The sequence below is a fragment of the Lepus europaeus genome, chromosome 20 (genome assembly GCF_033115175.1).
Source record: "Lepus europaeus isolate LE1 chromosome 20, mLepTim1.pri, whole genome shotgun sequence".
Classification (NCBI taxonomy): Eukaryota; Metazoa; Chordata; class Mammalia; order Lagomorpha; family Leporidae; genus Lepus; species Lepus europaeus.
This window is the reverse complement of record NC_084846.1, coordinates 5,151,047-5,169,965: the sequence shown is the minus strand read 5'-3', so window position 1 is coordinate 5,169,965 and position 18,919 is coordinate 5,151,047. Positions and strand designations below refer to the sequence as shown.

The window sequence follows — 18,919 nt, the reverse complement described above, 5'->3', positions numbered from 1 at the left end:
GCATGCTCGGTTGCCGGGTCACGTGGTGCCTGTCATGGCCGCCTCCGTGGCCCGGGGCGGCGTGAACGCTAGGGGCCTGCTGCGGGCGGCGAGGACCTCCTGGCGGAGCAGACCCGGGAGCTGTTCAGGGTCCGGCGAGGCGCCGGCGGCGATCAGGAAGTTCTGGGCGACAGGTACCGGGCGCGGGCAGCGTTAACCCGTCGCATGCCGGCGGGGCCGGGCACAGCCGCTCACCCAACCGTGTTTTCCAGGCGCGCGGCCGGCGGGAGAGGAGGAGAACGGCGGCCCCGAGCGGCCCGGGGACGTGTGAGTGCCGGGGCCTCGCCCCTCTTCCTCAGCCCTCGCCGCGGCCCGCGGCCGCCTCCGGGCCTTTGTTCGCCTCGCCCTCCTCAGCCCCTAAACCTGGGTTCTGGGTGGGGGGTGGGGGGCGATCCCGGCGTCCACGCCCCCCCTTTGTCCCCAGAGTCAACGTGGTGTTCGTAGACCGGTCCGGCCAGCGGATCCCAGTGAGCGGCAGAGTCGGGGACAATGTGCTGCACCTGGCCCAGCGCCATGGGTTGGACCTGGAAGGTAGTCGGCCGGGCAATCTGGGGAGGCCTTTATCCGCTCGCCCAGAAAAACCCCACCCGTCAGAAGTGGCTCTCCCCAAGGGCTCCCCCGCCACGGAGGAGCTGCAGTCCCAGCGCCCCTGCCCCAGGACCTTTGCACCTGCTGTTCCCGCCGTCAGATGCGCCTTCCCAGGCTGCTCTGGCTCCCTCTCGTCCCACCTGTTAGCTCTGGGCAGCCCTGTCTCCCTCATCCCAGCTGAAGTCCCCACGGCCCCGTCACTGTCCTACCAATGTGTTTGTCTCCCTGTTCTGTCTTTGTCATCTGTCCCACTGAGAGCAGAGGCCCTGTGGGCCTCATTCTTACCCACCCCCTGCCCATCTCAGCCCTTAAATGTAGCAAGTGTTAAAGAGCAGAAATTACCTAACACCGGGGCTGGCGCTGTGGCGTCGAAGGCTAAGCCTCCGCCTGCAGTGCCGGCATCCCACTGGGCGCCAGTTCAAGTCCCGGCTGCTCCACTTCTGATCCTGCTCCGGAGGATGGCCCACGTGTCTGGGCCCCTGCCGCCGGCGTGGGAGCCCCGGAAGAGGCTCCTGGCTTCCACCAGCCCAGCCGTGGCTGTGGCAGCCATTCAGGGAGTGAATCAGCTGATGGAAGATTCTCTCTCTCCTCTCTGTAGCTCTGCCTTTCAAATAAATAAATCAGTCTTAAAAAGAAAAAGGAAAGAAATTAAGTATGTTAACATATTAACTGATTGACTTTTAAAAATTATTGATTGATTTGAAAGGCAGAGTTAGAGAGAGAGGGAGAGAGAGAGAGGGAGGGGGGGGAGGTCTTCCATCTGCTGGGTCACTCCCCAAATACCCACAACAGCCAGGGCTGGGCCAGGCCAGAGCCAGGAGCCAGGAGCTCCATCCGGGTCTCTCCCATGGATGGCAGGGGCGCAAACCCTTGGCCGTCCTGCGCTGCTTTCCCAAGTGCATTAGCAAGGAGCAGGATTGGAAGTGGGGCAGCTGGGGCTCGAACCCGTGCTCCTGTGGGACCCTGGTGTCACAGGTGCCAGCCCCTGCCTGCATTTCCATGGCAACCTTATGCACTGGAGGAGACCCGCTGCATTTTCTAGATGAGGAACCAGCCCCAGGCTAAACAGGCATGGGCCATGCTCAAGAAAGTGGGGCAGAGGGGGGACTCAGGGTTGGCACCGGCTCCGCCTCCTGGGAAGCCCCAGGTGGCCGCCGCTGTAGCTGGCTCCCTGCTGCCCACTAGGGGAGACTGGCAGAGTTTCCGGTTCCCAGGCATCTGTGCAGGGAGCAGCAGGGGGGCGGGTCCGTCTGTCTCTGTCCTCCGCCTGTAGAGAGGAGAGGAGGGACGGGTAAACCCAGAGGTTAACGCCCTTATTTTGGTTGGCAAACACTCTTCAGAATTAAAGTGGGGGGAGGTGATCAAGGGGGAGAAAGACAAGAAATAGGATGTGGGGAACTCGAGGGACCACTGGGGTTGAACCCCCAAGGACAAGAAGGAGCCAGTGATGAGAAGAGCACCCCCGGTCATGAGTGTAGCAGGTGCAAAGGCCCTGTGGTAGGATGGGCTTGCTGTGTTCGCATTGCATTGAGGGTAATGGGGGGGGGGTCTCCAAGCCTGAGTGGGGAAATTCTGGATTCTTTTTTTTTTTTTTTTTTCCTGACAGGCAGAGTGGACAGTGAGAGAGACAGAGAGAAAGGTCTTCCTTTTGCCGTTGGTTCACCCTCCAATGGCCGCCGCGGTAGCGCGCTGCGGCCGGCGCACCGCGCTGATCCGATGGCAGGAGCCAGGTGCTTAACCTGGTCTCCCATGGGGTGCAGGGCCCAAGGACTTGGGCCATCCTCCACTGCACTCCCTGGCCACAGCAGAGAGCTGGCCTGGAAGAGGGGCAACCGGGACAGGATCGGTGCCCCGACCGGGACTAGAACCTGGTGTGCCGGCGCCGCAAGGCGGAGGATTAGCCTAGTGAGCCGCAGCGCCGGCCGGGAAATTCTGGATTCTGTTCTGGGTGTGAAAACCCTGTGGCAGGTTTTAGGTGACGAGGGACGCTCCCCAAGCACAGCCTGTTCGGTCAGAGTGTTCCCGGAGCATGTCCAGGTGCAGGTGGTCAGCAGGAAACCCCAGCTTCTGTCTATTTCAGTCCTCATGGGGGGTGGGGGCCCCTTCCAGTGCAGCCCCACACAGAGCGAGCTGGCCCCTCCCCCAGGAGCAGCGGCAGGGAGGTGGGACCAGAGACGCGTGGCCTCTTCTCGCTGGTTGATGTGCGGTTTTCCCCCCGGCCATCAGAGCTAGAGCTAGGACGGGGTGGTGGGCGCACCCCACGGGCGCGCAGACCCTGGAGGGAAACCAGGGGCCCCTCCCTGCCACCCTTGGCTGAGCGGCACCTGCTCACCCGAGCGGCACCTGCTCACCCTGCTCACCCGGGCCCTGTGCTTCCTGCCCGCAGGGGCCTGCGAAGCCTCGCTGGCCTGCTCCACCTGCCACGTGTACGTGAGTGAGGCCCACCTGGATCTGCTGCCTGCCCCGGAGGAGAGGTGAGTGGGGCGCTCGGAGTGCCGCGCGTGGGACCCCGCCGCCGCCGCCGGCCCGCTAACGCCGCCCCCGCCGCCCCAGGGAGGACGACCTGCTGGACATGGCGCCGCTGCTGCAGGAGAACTCGCGGCTGGGCTGCCAGCTCGTGCTCACCCCGGAGCTGGAGGGCGCCGAGTTCACGCTGCCCAGGGTCACCAGGAACTTCTACGTGGACGGCCACGTGCCCAAGCCGCACTGACGCGCGCGGCCGCACCGCGCAGGACCGCGCCGGGGCCGCCATGGCCGCGGGGCCGGCCCTGAGGCCCAGCCCCGAGCACGGACAGGCCCGAGAGAGGGGGAGAGCGAGCGAGGGAGCGAGAGGAGGCGCTCCTGGGCCAGCCCGGGCGCAGGCCGCCGAGGGAACCGCGCCCTTCCCGGCGCGATCGCCCCAGAACCCCTGAGAACTGGAGCTGTAATAAAATGTCAACGCGGACCCGTGGCAGCTGAGTGTCCTTGGGGGGAGGGGCAGCGTGGGCCCCAGCTCCCCGCCCCCCAGCAGCAGCGATGGGGGCCCCCTCTTCCTGGGGGCGGAGGCCGGCGTGGCCAGGCCCCGCCCCCGCGGCCGCGGAGGGATTTGGAGGGGTCGGGGTCGCCCTTGGCCCCGAGCCGTGCCGGTGAAGGGAGCTGCGAGGGGGCAGAGCCGGGGGCGAGGGGCGCCCCATGCCACCCTACACAGCCCCGAGCCGGGTGAGGCCTCCCGCTAGGAGCGCGCCCCGCGCTCCCAGGTGCGGCCCATCCTCCTGGAGCCGGCCCGGGGGCGGGGCGGGGCACGGCGCCGTCGAGGAGGAGGGGGGCTGGGCTGAGCGGGGCTGGGGCGCCATGGAGGCCAAGCCAGCCACGGGCTTCGTGCTGCGGGAGCTGCTGGCGCCGGGCTGTCTGGACCCCAAGCCCACCCCAGGACCCCCCGCGCGGCACGAGCCGATGACGCCCGCATGCCTCGGACCCAGGAGCAGGTACTTAAGGCGCACGCCCTCCCGCCTCTCCCGGGCCGCGCCGGGCCCAGGGGTCTTGACCTCCGGCCCCTGGGGTTACCCAGGGGTCACCGTGGGGGTTGCTGAGACTTACCAGGGGGCGGTTCGGGGTCCCCGGCGCACTCGGAGCCCCGCAGGGTGCGATTTTGACGCCAGCGATTGCATGAGGTCAGCGGGGCCAGCCTGGTAATCGGCGAAATCGCAGCCGGCAGAGCCCGCGCCACGGCCCTGGCCCCCGAGGGTGGTCCCTGCCCGGGGTGAGCCAGCGACTCCCAGGTGGGGACAGTGGGGGCTGCCTGTGGCAGCGGCTGTGTGCACGATTACTTTGTAACTTTTACACCCGGCTCAGGCTGGGACTCGGGAGCGCTTTGGAGCCCTAGGCAGGGGGGTGGGGTGGGGACATGTGGCTTGCCCAAGGGCAGGGAGCTCGCGGGGCGCAGGCCCTGGTGGGGATCCCCAAGCCCGGAGTCAGCCAGGTAGGGGTGACCGCGCTCGGCTGCTTGTCCCCAGGTTACACTTCTGGCGCGTTTGCAAAGACCCGGTCAGCGCCCTGCGCGTCCTCCACGAGAGACCACCGAGGCTCCCCCGGGCTCCTGGCGGGCACGCGCAGGCCCTTGGGCCCGGCTGGGAGCCAATGGCCCTGGGGACAGAGGACCCCCTGCCTCTGGCCAGGGCGGCCGAGGCACTCCAGGGCAGCGCATCCGCGGGCAGACAGAAGTGCCTCAGCCTGGAGCCCCCAAGGGCGCCCCCTGCCCCGCCCCGGAGGAGGCCCCGGAAGCAGCCAGAGCCCCGGCGGGGCATGGAGAAACTGGACCCTCAGTTCCAAGGGGTGACCTTGAACTTTGAGATAAAGCCAGATGCCAGCCTGCAGATCACGCCCAGCTACAGGTAGGGACGGGGCTGGCCAGGCGGGGGCCGTCTCCCGCAGTCACCCCTCGGCGGCCCGCGGGTGTGGATCAAGGCCAGCTCCAGGGGGTTCACCCTGGAGGACTTACAACACCTACCCCAAGACCGTGTGTGTGTGTCTGTCTGTGTCTGTGTCCGTGTCCACGTGTGTCCGTCCATGTCCACCCATCTCTTGGTTCACTCCCTAAATGGCCGCAATGGCCAGAACTGGGGCAGGCAGAAGCCAACTCCATCCGGGTCTCCCGTGGGGGTGGCAGGGGCCCAGGCACGTGGGCCGTCTGCTGCTGCTTTCCCAGGGAGCGGGATGGGAAGTGGAGCAGCCAGGACTCCCATGGGATGAGGTGTCACGGGGGAGACTCCTCCACCCGCTGTGCCACCACGCAGGCCCCAGTACCCTGTTTTCCTTGGAGCGTTTTCCATCTGAGGTTGGGTGGCTCTGCGGGTGCAGGACCTGTGCATATAGGCGCCCGCGCGGGCCTCGCCTGGCCGCGAGCCGGGTCCGTGATGGAAGCCTGCGGCTGGAGGCCAACCCGGCCCTGGCGCCGCCCACCGAGCTGGCCCCTCCCCGGCAGAGAGCCGGCCTGCCCCTCCCAGGGGTCACTGCTGTTTTCCTGGACACGAATGGCAGCCACATGCGGCAGTACTGCCGGCAGTGAGTGGCGGCGGGCGGCCCTGGGGGCCTGTGGCTCACAGATGCTTTGGGGAAAGTCCATTTTACAGATGGAGACGTTGAGCTGGCTTCTCCAAGGCCACACAGCGAGGACAGAGTTAGATAACTGGGCCTTGAGCCTAGAGGGCCGTCCTCTTAAACAATACAGATTTTAGGGGGCTCACACACCACCTGGGTGCCCTCCATCCCATATCACGGTGCCGGCATCCCTGAAGGGTGCCGGTTCGAGTCCCGGCTGCTCCACTTCCCATCCAGCTCTCTACTATGGCCTGGGAAAGCAGCGGAAGATGGTCCAAGTCCTTGGGCCCCTGCACCTGCGTGGGAGACCCGGAGGGAGCTTTGCACTGCTTTTTCAGGCACAACACAGGGAGCCAGACCAGGGGTGGAGCAGCCACATGTGGGATGGTGGTGCCGCAGGCCAGGGGCTCACCTGCTGCCCAGGGCGCCGGCCACAGGGGTTGCCTGATACCTTGATCGTGAGCCTGCGTTTGGGGGGCTGTCGGCGACTGGCTCACTGCTCCCCCAGCGCTGACACCTCGTCTCCCTCCAGCCCGGCCCACAGCAGCAGCCGCCGCCGCACCCAGGAGCCCCCTCCAGGCCCCGCCGGGGGTCCTGAAGCCAACCCCCCGGGAGGCAGTGAGATGCTGGGTGAGTGCTGAGCGCTTGGTAACTGGGGCCTGTGTCCTGCGCTCGTCGTCTTTCTCCCCACCCTGCCTTCCGCTTCCCCATTTAGAGCAGCCCAAGGGGAGTGGTAGCACCCCCTCCCCGCCGGCTGAGTCACCCCCACCCCCGGCTTCCTCCCCTGGGAGCTGCGCCATCTGTCTCCCATCTGGTAGTGTGCACGCAGGCCGGGCCCAGAGCCAGGTGGGGCCTTCCGAGACCCCCCACACACACACATGTGTCACACGGATGGGCTCCTGAGCTCGGCGGCTGGGCCTCTGACCCCTGCCCCTTGACCTCTGACCCTCAGGGCCTCGGCGCTGTGCTTCCTGTCGGACCCAGAGGACCCCGCTCTGGAGAGACGCGGAGGATGGCACCCCGCTCTGCAATGCCTGTGGTATCAGGTCCTCAGCCCGGATGGGAGGGCGTGGGGTGGGGGCCCCCAGACCTGACCTGCGAGCTGAGCCAGGGTAGGGCCTGCAGGAGGGGGGACGTCCCCTTCTGGGGGAAAACGGTGGTGTCTGGGCTCCCCTGCTACATCCTGAATGGCAGTTTCTCGTACCCCCACCCCAGGTACAAGAAATACGGCACCCGCTGCTCCCGCTGCTGGCTGGTGCCCAGGAAAAGCGTGCAACCCCGAAGGCTGTGTGGCAGGTGTGGGGTGTCCCAGGGGTCCCGCCAGGGCCCTGCTCAGGACGCATAGGCCAGCCCTCTCCCCGTGGAGCCTCTGGGGCGGGGGGAGTGAGGAGAGCACCTGCCCACCTCATGCCTGGCAGGTCCCCTTCAGGGGTCCCGGCTGGGCGCTGCGGGCCCCTCAGGAGCCGCCGTGGGCCGCGGCGCTCGTGTTGTACTGAGCAGCGACAATAAAGTGCAGACAGAGCCATTCCCGGGGAAGAGCCATGTGCTGTGGGGGCCGCGCCCGTGCAGGAGGGGCAGCCGGGACTCATGGACGTGGGGGGCCACGCCTGGGGCGCACCCGAGGGGCTTCGTCAGGTGGGCATTGGGCCGAGCAGCTGCCGCCTGCGCCCCACGCGCGAGAGCAGGGTCCCACGCTGGCCGCCAGCTGCTCGCTCACCTGCTCCCTGGCAGGCGGCTGTGCCAGCTCACGGGCCTGGCTTCAGCCTGGCTGGCCTCCGGCGACTGAGGCCATTTGGGGGGTGAATTGACTTATTTATTTATTGGAAAGGCAGAGTTAGAGAGAGGGAGAGAGAGGTCTTCCATCTGCTGGTTCACTCCCCAGATGGCCACAGTGGCTGGGGCTGGGCCAGGATGAAGCCAGGAGCTCCATCCGGGTCTCTCCCGAGGCAGCAAGGGCCCAAGCACTTGGGGCACCTTCTGCTGCTTTCCCAGGCACCTTAGCAGGGAGCTGGATCGGAAGTGGAGCAGCTGGGACTGGAACTGGCACCCATGTGGGGTACCGGTGTCGCTGGCAGCAACTGTCTCCCTGCACCACAACGCCAGCACCAACTTAACATTTCTGAAAATTGTTTAAAGGGATAGTGCTGTGGTGTAGTGGGCTAAGCCTCCGTTTGTGGCACCAGGATCTCTTATGGGCGCTGGTTCGAGTCCCTGCTGTTCCACTTCTGATCCAGCTCTCTGCTATGGCCTGGGAAAGCAGTGGAAGATGGCCCAAGTCCTTGGGCCCCTGCACCTGCCTGGGAGACCCAAATGGAGCTCCTGGCTCCTGGCTTTGGATAGGCCCAGCTCTGGCCATTGTGGCCATTTGGGGAGTGAACCAGCAGATGGAAGACCTCTCTCTGTAACTCTTGTCTTTCAAATTAATAAAATAAATCTTTTATTTAAAAAAAAAAAATCCTCTTTAGAAGCAAAGAAACTGAGGTCCCATCCACTCATTCTGTCCCCAAATGCCAGCAGTGGCTCCTGCAGGAATAGCCAAGAGCTGGGGTCTCAAGGGGTCTCCCATGGAGTGGCAGGGACTCAGTCATTTGGGCTCATTCCCAGGCCCTCAGGATAGGGCCCGCGGGCCTGCCCAGCAGGCTGGCTGCTGTCAGCCTGACACACACACACAGACAAGTTTATTGAAGTACTGAGTACCAGTAGGGCAAAGAGAACAACATAGTGCAGGAGAGAGAAATCTGGATGATTCTGGAATGTTCTAGAAGACAAGACCTACCCAGCTGTCTAATAGGGGGTGAGCATTGGCTGCGTGTTGAAGACGCTGCTCGCGCGCGTCCCACATCCGAGTGCCTGGGTTCGAGGCCTGGCTCCACTCCAGGTCCCGGCTTCCTGCCAATTCGCTGTCTGGGCAGTGAACAGGAGAGGGCCACAGTCGTTGGTCCTGCCCACTCCCTGCTTGACCCCAGGCAGGGGCCACTGTGGGCATTTGGGCAGCAAACAATAGAATAAGTGGAGAGTTGGCCTTGGAAGAAAAATGAAAGCAACGAAGGTGTGTTGGGGGGGTGCCTTAGCCACGGGGCCCACGTGGACCAGGAGCCCGCCGTGGGTCTCTGAGATGAGGAACAGCCTGGGCAAGGCCCTGGGGATTCGCCAAGAGGCGGGGGTTGGAGGGGGGCTGTGCCTCGTCTTCTGTACCTGGCACCCAGCACCCAGCACCCTTCTGTCCTGTTCCCTGAGCTCATCTTTGCTCACGAATCACGTGGAGCAGCCAAGGCTCCCTGCTTGGGGGTGGGGGGAGCAGGAGGAGGCCCAGCTGTTCTCCTTGTGCTGGGCTGGGCTGCAGGATGCTGTGCGATGGGGGTTGGAGCTGACACCTCGTGTGCGTCTGCTCGGCATCAGAGCGGGTAAACTGAGGCACGGAGCGTTGGGTAGGGGTGTCCTGTGCAAGGGCTGAGCCCACCACAGCCGCCACTGTGACTCCTCCCCTCCCAAAGGGGTTCCGCCCATCCCGGCAGAGGGGCCTGACCGTGCCAGTAACCAGGCCTGGGGACAGCACCGCGGGCCACCTCCCCAGATGGGGTCAGAGGGCAGCACTGGGCGGAAGAGATAAGGCAGGGGGGAGGAGGAGGAAGGAGCAGGGGCCCGCCCAAGCTCCCTGGCACTCCTGGAAAAAAGGTTCGGAGGGGGCCTGCCCCCTAGTAGGCTGTGCCCGCCAAGACACTTCTGCCCGCAAGACTGATTCGAACTCGGACCTGAGTCCCATCGCAGAGAGCAATCGGGGCTGAGTCGTTTTTTATAAACTTTACTGGGGAAAGTGGGTAGAAAATGGGGGTAGCGCCCCTTGAGCTGAATAAATAATAAATAGAACGGTAAAGAAGCCCCCCTCGTGTGCATCTGGGGGGCGTCCCCCGGCCCGCGGGGAGAGGGGAGCAGGCTCAGGCTGACGTCAGCTGGATGGCGAAGACCTCGCCCCCCGCGGGCGACTCGGCCGAGTCCTCCGCCTCCGGGCCGCCCTCCGCGCCCGAGCCAGCGCCACCGCCCGCGCCGTTGAGACACACGGCCTCGCCCGAGCTCTCGGCTTCCTGCACGTTGTATTCGCCCTTCTTGCACGCCGTCGATTGCACGTAGAAGGCCAGGCCGGCGCCCGCGGCCAACAGCACCGCGCCCCCCACCGCGCCGCCCACGGCGATCCACAGCCACGGACCTGTGCGGGTTGGGGAGACCCTCACGGAGAATGCGCAGGCTCGGGGCTCCCCCAACCCCGAGCCACCCCTGTCGCCTCCCCAGGAGCAGCAGGTCCGTCCTCCTGTGCCGGGCAGCCCGCCCCCCGCCCCCCACCCCGTGTGCTAGTGCGACCCCAGACCCAGTTTACAAGCCTCTCCAGCCCGTGGCGACGAAGGCCCATTTTGTGCTCAAGCCCCTCCCCGATGAGTCAGCTCCGCCCATCCCCCAACAGGTCGGATCAGCCCGCCAGCGTGGCCTCCAGCCCAGGAAGACCCCAGCCCCAGGAACTGCACAAAGTGGGGGAGGGGACCTAGCTGGGCCTCCGGATCTTTTGTTCCTGATCCCCGTCCAATCCCCTTTCCCCACAGTGACACAGCGGAGAGTGAATTGGATCCCCTCCCCCACGCAGGAACCCACCCCAAGTTAATGGGGGGGAGGGGTCTGTACTAAGTTCATGGGCAATGCCTCCTTAGGAAAAACTGCGTATGGAGTTCGAGTTTTGCACCAAAATCAGGTCATCTTTTCAATGCGTTTTTCCACGAACTTTTGGAATTGCCTTCCAGCCCAGCGCGCCCTGTCCCGCTGCGCCTCCCATCCATAACCGGCCATTAGCTGGCGGCCCCTGACTCCCGTTCAGGTCCACCCAGCTCTCGTCCGTGGGGACCCCGAGGGAGGCCGAGACGCGGCCGGGCGACCAGGGCCCGCCCCCAAGCCCGTCCCCGCCGCTCACCTGCCACGCGCACCGTGATGCGCCGCGCGTGGCGGCCGTGCGCGTTGGTGGCCTCGCACTCGTACTCGCCGCCGTGGCTGCCCATGGCGCCGGCCACGCTGAGCGTGCTGTTGTTGCTCGACAGGCCGATGTTGGGGGCCCCGGGGGGCGCGCGCCAGCTGATCTGAGCTGGGGGCCACGCCTCCGCGCGGCAAGTCAGCGTGAAGTTCCCGCCCGGGCGCACGCCTCCCGCGGGTGAGGCCGCCAGCTCGGCCACTACGGGCCGGTCTGCAGGGGGACACGGGAGCGAGGGGAGCGCTGAGCGCAGGCCCCGCCGCTGAGCGGGTCCCCCCTCCCGTTCAGCCACCCCCTCGTGGGCAGGGCAGGCGAGGCTCCTCCCTCGGATCAGCGCCCTGGACCCTCAGAGCAGGGCTGTTTGGAGCGCTCACATCCCTAACTGGAGCGCCCGGTTCGCGTCTGGCTACTCCACCTCCCATCCAGCTTCCTGCTGAGAAGGCGCGCCCTGGGAGGCAGCCGATGATGGCACAAGTACTTGGGCCCCTGCCACCCACGTGGGGGACCTGGATGGAGCTCTAGGTCCCTGGGCTGTAGGCCTGGCCCATCGCCAGCTTTTTCGGGCATTTGGGGGTAGGGGGTGAACCAGTGAGTGGAACATCTCTCTCTGCCTTTCAAATAAAATGAAAACTAAAAATTATATTGGGCTGCGTTAGGGACTAAAATTCGGCACCCTGCTTCAGTGAGTGGGAGGAGGGAGGGTCCTTCTGACCCAGAACCGGAAGGGGCTGTGCCCCCCCCCCCCGCCTAGGATTTTCGTACCCTCCAGGTTTTTGCCCCCTCCCAGACAATGGAACTCGCGTGGAGTCCCCTCCTCCTCGGCCGCCCACTCACATTCCACACCCACAGTGACGGTCCGGGAGTCCGAGCCGTGCGCGTTGGTGGCCACACAGAGATAAGTGCCCGCGTCCTCCCGCGACACGCGCGGCCGCTCAGGTCGGGGCGCGCCCTCCCGGGAGCAGCGCACTCGTGGGGAGGGCCGGCCCCGGGCGGCGCAGGCCAGGGCCGCAGCCTCGGCCCCTTCCAGCCACGTCTGGTCGCTCGGACACGTGGAGTCGTCCATCTGCGGCGGCGCTGCCGTAGGGGTGGGGGAGGGAGGGGCGCGTCAGGGCGGGGCCGGGGCCCCGGGGCTCCGCCTGCTTCCCCGCCCGCCCGGGCCCCGCTCACACTCCGCGCTCACGACGACTGTTTTGACCGCGGAGCCGTGCGGGTTGGTGGCGTTGCAGACGTAGATCCCGGGTGCCAGGTCTCTGGGGACGCTGGGGACGCTGGCACTAGGGTTTAGGGGCGCCAGCGGCAGCAGCAGCCCCTCGCTGGCGCCCTCGGAGCCCACGCACTGCACGCTTGGCTGCGGCTTCCCTTCCACCTCGCAGGAAAACAGCTGTTCCGATCCTTCCACCCACGTCCAGTTGCTGGGGCAGCTCCGCTCCGCAAAACTGGGACCATCTGGGGGTGGGGGCCAGAGGCGCAGCGGAGCCGGGGTTCGCACAGCGGGCACGAGGTCCAGTCGGAGCCGTCCCGACAGCCCCCGCCCGGCCGCCCACTCGCTGCCCAAGACTCACACTCCACCGTGACCGCTACGTTTTTGGCCGCAGAGCCCCGAGCGTTGATGGCCTCGCAGCGGTAAGTGCCCGCGTGCTCCCGGGCCACCAGCAGCAGCCCTTCGATGACGTCGGCCTGCCCGGAGCGCACGCAGCTCACGCTGGGCGGCGGGACCCCGTGTGCCACACAGCTCAGCGACGCTTCTGTTCCTTCCAGCCACGTCACGCGTTCCGGGCAGCCCACGCTGTCCAGCGCCGGTGCGTCTGCACAGGGGAGCGTGCGTGGCTCAGCCTATCGGCCCTACACCCCTCCCCCCCAAACCAGGGCAGCTTGAAAAACTTCAGCCTGCCTCGACCGCCCACCTGGGCAAAGCTCCGCCCAGAGCCACGCCCCTCCAGCCCTCTCCAACACCTTTGCGCACTCTCGCTCGCCAGCCTGGCCCAGGGCGCACTTTCAGACCCCACAGGTGTCAGAGCTGCGCCCTGCGCACCCCGACTCACACTCTACGGTCAGCGTCACGTCCTTGACCGCTTCGCCCTGGACGTTGGCCGCGGTGCAGCGGTAAGTGCCGGCGAGCGCGCGAGTGACCGGGCCCAGCAAGCCCAGCGCCAGCACCGCGCCGCCGTCGGACCGCGCGCAGTGCACTGCGGGCGCTGGGTTTCCGCGAGCCTCGCAGCGCAGCGTCTGCTCTGGGCCCTCTGGCCATGTCCAGCTCCTGGGACAGCCCGCATCGTCCAGCCGGGGGGCGTCTGCGGGCAAGGGCGCGGGACACACAGGCTGCGCGTGCATCCACAGCAATGGCCGTGCCTTGGGACCGGGCGGGTCCTCGGGCGTCGCCAGGACGTGGAGGAGGGGGGAGGGGCGGCTAACAACTCACATAAGACACGAAGCTCTGCGCTCCCGTTCTTGCTCAGGGTCTCCCCGTCCAACTCGAGAGTGGCGTCGCAAAAAAAGTTACGTCCGTCGTCGCTCTCGGTAGCATTAAACTGGAGCTGGGCGGGCTGCCCCGGGGCTGCAGCGGGAACTCCCTCTAAGGTGACCAGGGCTCGGGCCCCGGCTGTGCAGGTTACTGTCACCAACTTCCCCTCGGGGGCGCTGGGTTCGCTCAGGGTCAAGAGGGGCGCCGGGAAACCTGGGGGCGGAATGTCCGTCCCACCCGTCAAGGCCCGCCCCCCTATATGCAGGAACCCACCTGCTGCGGGGTCCTGCCTCTTCAACCCCCATCCGTCCCCTCCCCCCGTCGGGGGATCAGGCCCCGCCTGTTCCGGTCCCGAGGCCCACCCGTCGCCCCGCCCTCGCGTCCCTCCGGCCGCGCCCTCGAGGTCCCGGCTGGTTCCCTCTTACTATAGACGGTCACGTTCTCGCGGCCCTCCCGCCGCTCGCCCCCCAGGGTGACGGCGCAGACCAACTGCTTGATGCCCTCTTCCTCTGCCGTGGCGGTGGCAGTGGCCACGACTGCGTCCCCCTCGAGGGTGACCTCTGGATTCAGCCTCTTGTCGCCCAGCGCGAGGTGGACCCCAGCCTCCGAGGCTGGGAACAGTCCGTCCAGGGTGCAGCTCACGAGGCTTTGCGAGTCCACTTCCAGGACCCGGGGGGCCAGGAGACGCGGCGAGTCCAGGGGCAGGGCTGGGGGTGGGGGTGGGGAAGTGGTGGTCAAAGACCAGCTGGACTTTGGATACAGACGGAGTGGAGTGAGCGCTCAGGATGTACTAAGCACTTAGCCCGCGGTGCCATCTCACAGGCACAGCGGGAACCGGTGTCCAAGTCGGCATTTTGGCCGGGTCCCCTCCCCCTCCGCACCCCCACTTACTGTATGTCCGGAGCTGTCTAGGAGCCGAGCTGTTTTCAAACAGCGCCAGGCCCTGCGGCCGCAGGTCCAGCTCCGCGCGGCAGGAGAAATTGGCTCCATGGTCTTCCCTCCGCGCCAGCACCGTGGCCGTGAGCACCGCGCCCCGCGCTCGGGCCGGTTCTCCCGCAAAACTGCGGCGGATCAGCTCCTGGGCGCCCCGAAGCAGGGTCAATGTGAGGCTCCCACGGGGCCCGGCGCCCGGGACCCTACAGCTCAGGGTGAAGTTCTCGCCCACCGGCTGCCAGGGAGGCAGCGGCACCAGCTCTACGCGATCCGGCCGCTCTGCAAGGTGGGGGGAACCGCGGCTCTTGCAAACGCCTGGGCTTCCAGGGGTTTGGTGTGGAGCCCAGGGGGATCCGGGGCCCGAGAGGGGCAGGGCGCGGGGACCCAGAGGGCGGGGTCTGAAGGGGGCGGCCCCCGGGACCCAGGGGGCGGGGCCGGAGAGGGAGCGAAAGTAGTGGAGTAGGAGCGTGGCCACCCAGAACTCACGGAAAGTGCGAATGAGCCCACGCGCCTGTAGCGTGCGCCGCGCGCAGCGGAAGAAGCAGACGGGCTGGGTCTCCGGCTCGCGGATGTCCACCAGCTGCCGCGCCAGCCAGCGCAGCCCCCTCTGGGTCCCGTTCCGGCGCAGCGAGGTCTCCAGGCCGCCGCGCTCCGGCCGAGGGCAGTTGGTGCTGCAATTCAGCCACAGCGAGCCCCCGCGCTCCACGAGCGCTACGCGGGGCTGCAGGTCCGCCCAGAAGGGCTCCTGAGCGACCGCTGCCCGAGGAAACGCGGGTTCAGCCTGGGGCGCCAACGCCCTGAGATCTTAGTGCCCCTACCCCGAGTCAAGGGGTCCTGGGGGCCAAGCAGAGACCACATCCAGGAATGAACCCGGGAGTGCCGTGCCCTGCCCAGGCCTCGGGGGTGCAGGTGCGCTCCGGGAGGGACTCTCTGAGATATGGCGGAGGAGACCCCTGGTCTCCCAGACGCCCATGCAGCCGTGAGAAAGCATGGCGAGGTGGGGTGGGGGGAGGCGAGAGGAAAGATGGGGTCCTTCAAGCACACAGCAACGCTGGAAGGGACCCCGGGCGAGGGACTGGGGAGTCAACCAGTTCTCGGGGTCTTGGCCGACTTCCAAGAGAGAGGGAGTCTGAGGCTGGGGGCAAAGGCAAATCCCAGATGAGGCTGGGTCGGAAATAAAGGAAGACCCCAGACCTGGGTGAGGAACGCGGGAAGAGGGCGCGCGGCTAGGCTCGCGGGAGGAAGGAGGAACGCGGTTGCCAGGGCTCCGGATGGAGGGAGAACAGCGCTTCTGAGTCACGAAGGTTGGGGAGCTGGGGGTCTTTGCGGATCGCGAGTGGGGGAGATGCCAGTCGGTGGACCACGGTGTGCAGCCAAGCGGGAAGAGCCACCCGAGGCGGGGGGAACCGCAGAGACCCTGGGGTCTCCGGGGCGCAGGGTTGGGTGCAGATGAGCACCCCGGAGCTCGAAGGAGGGGTTCGGGTGGAGACTCGGGTGAGCGCGGAGTAGGGGGGGAAGGGGAGAGGCGAGGAGATCGGGGCTCAGGGCAGAGGGCGGGAGCGTGGGAGCAAGGCGAGGGCGGAGCCGGGAGGGGTCTGGGAACTCCGCCCCCGGCCCTGTCCACCCCGAGCCGGGGCGGGTTCTTACCTGACAGGCGGAGGATCCCCAGGCCCAAGGCTACCCAGAGGCCGAGTAGCGCCCGGCGCAGCCCTGGCGAAGGCCCTGGCATCGCCGCCGCGGGGGAAGCGCAGGAGGCGAGGGGAGCGCGAGTGGCGAGTTGAGCCAGAGGACGGCGCGGCGCGGCGCGGCGCGGCGGGCGCAGTGTGGGGGAGGCAGAGTTGCGCTCAGGGATTGGTTTAACGTTGGTAACTTGGTTTCCAAGGAGGGGGCGGCGGCAGAGGCGGCGGGGGGCGGGCGGCGAGCGTGCGCGGGGCTCCGGGCCTTGGAGCAGGCGAGCTGGCGGGAGCGAGCGACCCCCGGGGGTCTGCGTGCAGGCCCGCCCGGTAGCCGGGAGCCGTGTGGGGGCGACGGCGCTCTCCCGCGTCATCGCGGGCTGCGGCGCGGAGGTCGGGGAGGAGGCGGGGGCGGGGAGGGGGATGCTGGATTGCCCTTCCCAAACCCCTGCCTTGGATGCTCGGATAACCAACCGGACTCTCGGCTCCGCCTCTATGCTTAGCTCCACCCACCGGCGCCCCCCTTAGGGCGCGCGGATGGATTTGGGGGCTTGGAGAGGTTTGGGGAGCGCCGCCTCGGGAAAGGGCAGTTCTAGGCGGGGTGGGGGGGAGAGGGTGCTGGGTTGCCTCCCGCCCCAGCCATTTCCCTGCTCCCACGGCGAGCTCGGGGTTACAGCCACACCCCTAATCCCCCCTCCCGCTCGGCTCCGGCACGCGACGGAGGGGGCGGGGACCAAAGTGCCAGCGAGTCGCAGACACGTGTGCGTGCGCGCAGCGTTCGCGGGCGTCTAAATGAGAGTCGGCTCGGCTCCGGGGCTGTATTTACCCAGCGTGCAGCGGGCATGTGTCTGCTCGGCTGCCGAGAGCGCGAGCCGCCGTGGAGCGCCCACCCTCGGAGCGGCGGGCGGGGCCCCGGACCCCGGCATCCGCGAGCGCGCGCGCGCGACAGACCCTCGGAGATGCTTTTGACCTTGCCACATCCGGGCCCAGGCGTTGCCACCTCCGACCCAACCCCTGCCATGCGCCCACCTGGCCTGCCGGCCACCACCTGGACGTTGCCAAGGCATCTCACGTGGCTCCTCTTGGTGAGCCCTTCCCGCTGTCACTACCGGGGTACCTCGTCTAACCACCCGTGGCCCCCCCATATGCCCATGCCACCCCGCCCATCTGCGGGCTCAGCCCCGGCGCTCGTGACGCGCGGTGGGGAGCGAGTCCTCGCTCCACCGTGGGCCTCGGCGAGGGCGCACGGTCCGGGGGTGGGAAAGGAAACTTAACATCCAATCAGAGCCGCTGCGTGAGAGAGGCGGAGCCAATCAGCACGAGCCGTGCCACGGCGCGCCCCGCCCCGCCCCCCGCCCAGGGCCCTCCCAGGGCCCCCGGCTTCGCAAGCGTCTGTACCGCTTCGATAAAGCCAGCCAGAAGAGGGGGTTTATTTATTTATTGTTATTTTTTTTAACTATACCGGCTGGGAAGGTGGAAGCATTAGGAGGCCAGGTGAGAGACCCCGAGCGAGAAAAACCTCAGATGTCGCCCTCGGGGGTGGGGGGAGGTGAGAGACGTGGAGAAAGCAATTTGCGGCGAGACCCTGCCCTTGGAGGGGCTACACGAACGAGGCTGGCTGAGGCTTTATGGATCCGGCCCGGGTTCCCCAGACTGTTCCAGATTCCCTTTGTCTTCCCGCTCGGCCGCCGTCCAACACCCCCTTCTACACCTGGGCTTTCAGCGCCAGGCACCTGCGCAGGTAGGCACCTGCCACGACCAGCAGGATCCCCAGCAGGGCCGCGATGGAGGCGGAGGCCAGCGCCTTGGACTCGGAGCTCCAAGCTGGGAGCAGGAGCGAGGGGAGAATTAGAAGCGAGGGCCACGGAAGTCTGCCCACCCGCGTGCAGCTCCGGGCTCGGCCTGTGCGCCCTCCTGCTGGGCTCCTAACCCTTGACCCCATCCATCCCAACCCCCTCACCACGGTGCCCAAGGCGACCGGGGCGCCTCACCGAGAACTTCGAGCGCCACGGGCGCCGAGCTGCTGCGGACCACCAGGCCGCCGAGGTGGAGGCGCGCGTGGCAGGTCACGGGCTGCCAGAGGTCCCGCGGCCCAGCGCGCAGCTGGTAGGTCAGCGTCACGTTGGCCAGATCCGGGCGGGTGAAGTGCGCCAGGCTCTCGGAGTAGATGACCCGGCCGCCGCGCCTCAGGGTCACCACCATGAAGCCCACGGGGAACACGTGCGTCACGTGGCAGCGCAGCGTGTACTTGCTGCCCACCAAGACCGGAGGGTCCAGGACCACGCTGCGCGGCTGTTCTATGGCGAGAGAGAGGGGATCGCCGGCCCCAGCCCCCCGAGTCAGGCCGGCGTGCGCCCCCCTTCCTCCGCCTCCCTCCCCTCGCCGCCCCAGCCGCACCCGAGCCCCCGAGCCTCACTGTAGGCGGTGATCCTGGCCGTGGCCTCGCGCGTCTCCCCGGCGCAGGTGACCAAGCAGGTCACGCTGGAGTTCCAGGCTCTCACGTCCAGCAGCTGCTGAGACGCCCACCCCGGGCCGCTGCGCGTCAGGCCGCGCCGCAGCTGGGTGCGCAGGCGGGGAACCCCCGCTAGGGGGCAGCTCGTGCTGCAGTTGAGCCACAGGGAGCGCCCGGGCGGCACAGCCGCAAACTCGGGGCTGATCCGCACCCAGAAAGGCGCCGCGGTGCCGGAGGGTGCGGGGGAGCCGCCCTGAGGGCCTGGCGCCCGCTCTGTCGCGCTCCCGCCTCCCCGGCCCACGGCCCCCAGCACGAGCGGCAGCGACAGGAGACAGAGAGACCCCATGGCCAACTAAGGGCGCTCAGGGCGGCTGGCTGGGGAGATAAGGAGGCTCGAGGCTCCGCCCTGGGGGCCCCCCGGAATTCCAAACTCCAAGAAGTCATTGCGGGTTTTATTTTTATTTATTTTCCTGCAGAAGGGTCCATAGGGTCACTAGAATTCCCAAAAGTCATTAACAGAGCCCAGCTTTGGCTGCGAGCCCCCCCCGGGGGGGGGCAGGGTGAGGGTGGGGGCCTCAAAGCTGCACACCCAGGGCTTGCAGCTGGAGTTGAGAAACGCCAGACCCGGGCACTGGGGCAAGGTGTCCCGAGCCGGGGGTCCTGCCCCTGCACAGTGCCCGGGAAGGAAC

The 18,919-nt window shown here is 67.2% G+C and overlaps 4 protein-coding genes across 4 annotated transcripts; 2 read left to right on the top strand and 2 right to left on the bottom strand.

Annotated features, from left to right (window-relative positions):
- Nucleotides 1-25: 25 nt before the first annotated feature.
- Nucleotides 26-3,566, top strand: FDX2 (ferredoxin 2). Its single transcript, XM_062178670.1, has 5 exons — nucleotides 26-173; nucleotides 252-306; nucleotides 464-570; nucleotides 3,014-3,101; nucleotides 3,181-3,566. Exons 1-5 carry the CDS (start codon nucleotides 35-37, stop codon nucleotides 3,335-3,337), a joined length of 546 nt encoding a protein of 181 aa, XP_062034654.1. The 5' UTR covers nucleotides 26-34; the 3' UTR covers nucleotides 3,338-3,566.
- A 460-nt stretch (nucleotides 3,567-4,026) lies between these two features.
- Nucleotides 4,027-7,145, top strand: ZGLP1 (zinc finger GATA like protein 1). The gene is made up of 5 exons (XM_062178588.1): nucleotides 4,027-4,091; nucleotides 4,620-4,997; nucleotides 6,236-6,333; nucleotides 6,656-6,749; nucleotides 6,919-7,145. Exons 1-5 carry the CDS (start codon nucleotides 4,060-4,062, stop codon nucleotides 7,046-7,048), a joined length of 732 nt encoding a protein of 243 aa, XP_062034572.1. The 5' UTR covers nucleotides 4,027-4,059; the 3' UTR covers nucleotides 7,049-7,145.
- Nucleotides 7,146-9,494: 2,349 nt separating this feature from the next.
- On the bottom strand, nucleotides 9,495-15,834 carry ICAM5 (intercellular adhesion molecule 5). The gene is made up of 11 exons (XM_062178653.1): nucleotides 15,753-15,834; nucleotides 14,592-14,861; nucleotides 14,064-14,384; nucleotides 13,598-13,879; nucleotides 13,131-13,385; nucleotides 12,754-13,002; nucleotides 12,274-12,516; nucleotides 11,879-12,157; nucleotides 11,546-11,785; nucleotides 10,658-10,924; nucleotides 9,495-9,907 (listed from the first exon to the last, which is right to left on the bottom strand). The coding sequence occupies exons 1-11, from the start codon at nucleotides 15,832-15,834 to the stop codon at nucleotides 9,639-9,641; spliced, it is 2,757 nt and encodes a 918-aa protein (XP_062034637.1). The 3' UTR covers nucleotides 9,495-9,638.
- A 1,649-nt stretch (nucleotides 15,835-17,483) lies between these two features.
- On the bottom strand, nucleotides 17,484-18,576 carry ICAM4 (intercellular adhesion molecule 4 (Landsteiner-Wiener blood group)). The gene is made up of 3 exons (XM_062179430.1): nucleotides 18,195-18,576; nucleotides 17,770-18,075; nucleotides 17,484-17,602 (listed from the first exon to the last, which is right to left on the bottom strand). Exons 1-3 carry the CDS (start codon nucleotides 18,574-18,576, stop codon nucleotides 17,484-17,486), a joined length of 807 nt encoding a protein of 268 aa, XP_062035414.1.
- Nucleotides 18,577-18,919: the final 343 nt, after the last annotated feature.